This window comes from Lepisma saccharinum, chromosome 8 (assembly GCF_977018435.1).
Source record: "Lepisma saccharinum chromosome 8, izLepSacc3.1, whole genome shotgun sequence".
In the NCBI taxonomy this organism is placed as follows: domain Eukaryota; kingdom Metazoa; phylum Arthropoda; class Insecta; order Zygentoma; family Lepismatidae; genus Lepisma; species Lepisma saccharinum.
Genome location: NC_139236.1, coordinates 24,651,412 through 24,653,885, shown reverse-complemented (window position 1 = coordinate 24,653,885; position 2,474 = coordinate 24,651,412). Strand labels below are relative to the sequence as shown.

The 2,474-nt window shown below is 42.6% G+C and overlaps 1 protein-coding gene across 1 annotated transcript; it reads right to left on the bottom strand.

Moving 5' to 3' along the window:
• Positions 1-268: 268 nt before the first annotated feature.
• On the bottom strand, positions 269-751 carry LOC145991710 (protein GVQW3-like). The gene has a single exon (XM_083127768.1). The coding sequence runs from the start codon at positions 749-751 to the stop codon at positions 269-271; it is 483 nt and encodes a 160-aa protein (XP_082983894.1).
• Between the last annotated feature and the right edge of the window lie 1,723 nt (positions 752-2,474).

Sequence of the window (2,474 nt, the reverse complement as noted above, 5' to 3'; positions counted from 1 at the left end):
CGGCTCACTTTTCCCCGACGTTTTTCCTTCAGAGCCACCTTCAATTCAATCAAATATTGGGAATAAACAGCAGCATTGATGTTTTCACCCTGTTTAAGATATTTTATGAGGATGACACAGTCCTTATCCCAAAAGACCGATGCCAGAACCTTCCCCGCTGACCTTTGACTTCGGAACTTTTTCGGTCGAGGAGACTCACTGTGGCGCATCTCCATGGGTTGCTTTTTAGTCTGTGGGTCATAATGGTGAATCCATGTTTCATCTTCAGTCACCAGACAGCGCAAAAATCATCAGGGTGTTGAAATTTGCGCACGATCTCCCGTGACATCTGCACTCGTGTTCTCTTCTGGTCAGCATTCAGACATTTTGGGATCCATTTCGCACTGAGCTTCCGCATGTCCAGATACTCTGATATTATGACAACCACACGCCCACGCAATATCCCCAGATACGCAGCAATGGTTTTGGTGGATATGCGCTTATCCTCCATGAACATGTCGTGCACTTTCACAATGTTTTCCCTGGTCACTGCACTTGCAGGCCTGCCAGAGCGGGGTTCATCTTCAGTCTCACCATGTCCAGTCCTAAAACGCCTCACCCATTTGGCTACTGTTGTATATCCTGGGGCATGTTCCCCCAAAGTCTCATGCAAAGTTTTATGGATATCCAAGGGGGATTTGTCTTGCAACACGAAAAACTTGATGACACTGCGAAGCTCATTCTTCTCAAATTTCCTTATATCCTTCGCCATTTCTTCTTACCGAACGTGAAACAAAAAAAATAACAATGACAAAAGGATCATATGCAGGATAAGAGGTTTACAATATATGCTCTTTCTAATGGCTACAACGATTTGTTTCAATTTTTATTTCTTCTGGGTGATTTCATGAACTTTCCAGCCCCCCCTCGTATTAATATCCAATTCTAAGTATACCTAATACATAGGTTGAACTCTGCCTTTGGCAAGAGAACCCACTCCACTTTCGAGTGAGAGATACCCCACTCTGCTTATTGGCGAGAGAGAACAACTTTACTTTAGAGTGAGAGGACCCACTCCGCTTGCTGTGAGAGGTTTCCTCCCCCTATCAACCCGCGGCACCCCGCCAGGGTAGTGTGGCGTTGGGTTTCCAGGCAACCGCTCAGAAGGTAAAATTACAGGTCAGGGGAAATACTACGGTTATCCTGAGGGTGACCCTAATAAATGTCTCTTTGTTCCCCGAAAGCCAACAGTTCCCTGCAGGTACAAAAGTCGGCACTAGTAAAGGACTGCACTTCCTGAAGTTTGTTGGAGCTAAGGATACGACCCCAGAGGGCAGCAGCAGCAGCAGCAGTGTATCTGTTCCCAGTTTACGGCAGTTTGCAGAAGCCATTCTCCCCCCATTGTGTGGCAATATATTGGCCAAGTGAGTATAATATCTTACACGGGCGTGTGCTAAACTTACAACGTTTATAGTTGCATAAGTGTATCCAGCTACATTCATTAAACTTTCTCTAACGTTGGACAGTGTACTTATTCCCGAACCCTGAGTGAAATAGAGTCTCATACCACCGCTGGAGAAAAGGTTCGCATAATGGGTAAAACTTTGTAGAGCGTATGGTGCTACTGATTGGTCGTGGCCAAGTTACTCGTAGTAGACTTGCATCCAGCTGATGTGCTCGTGTAGGTGTAGTAGGCACTTTTCTCGAGCAGGACGTTGCACATGTAAAGCAACAAGGGGGCCAAACTATGTGTTCCACGAGGTAGATGGGAGAACTGTGTCGCCCCCTATGACAAACACGGTTTGCGGTGTGTCCGGATACTTTTGATCACATAGAGTATATGCTAATAAAACAATAGAAAAAGTAAGAGATGCAAGAGACATAGTAGTGTCAAAGAAAACTGCTTATGGTAACATAGGCAACCTGTACATCAAATAAAGGATTACATTGAAAAGTATATTGCAAGTAATCAATATTATGTGCAAATATTGCATGAAAAATTAGCAATTTATTGAAATGCTGATTTTGAAAATAAACTTTTGTCAGCTCAACAGCCTATAAAAATTTCCCCATTTCAAATCTCCAGAAGGGGGGAAATTAATCCCCTTGCCCCATCCACCCTGTGACCAGACGTGACTGTACTTTTTCTTATTCTCTGATGACTATCTAAATTTAACATTTAATTTACATTAACACCTCCCCTGCAGCGACGTTGAAGGGAAGTGCAACCAAAAAGAAATTGTCTATATATAGATGCAACCAAAAATTCGTTTCATTATAAATAATGTAAGAAACTAACTATAAAAAGACTTCCCATAAATTAATGCTAAGGAAAACAATCTACGAGGGTCATTCGGAAAGTAAGCGCCGTTTGGCTGTAAATAAAAAAAAACCATAGATACAACAATTTTTTACTTTACATCTGAAAGGTACAGTTGTCCTCTATTTTTCAACATAGTCGCCATGAAAACTCAAGCACTTGTCATAGCGTTTCA

Coding starts and splice junctions, on each gene's coding strand:
- LOC145991710 (XM_083127768.1), bottom strand. CDS start 751: ATGGCGAAGGATATAAGGAAATTTGAGAAGAATGAGCTTCGCAGTGTC.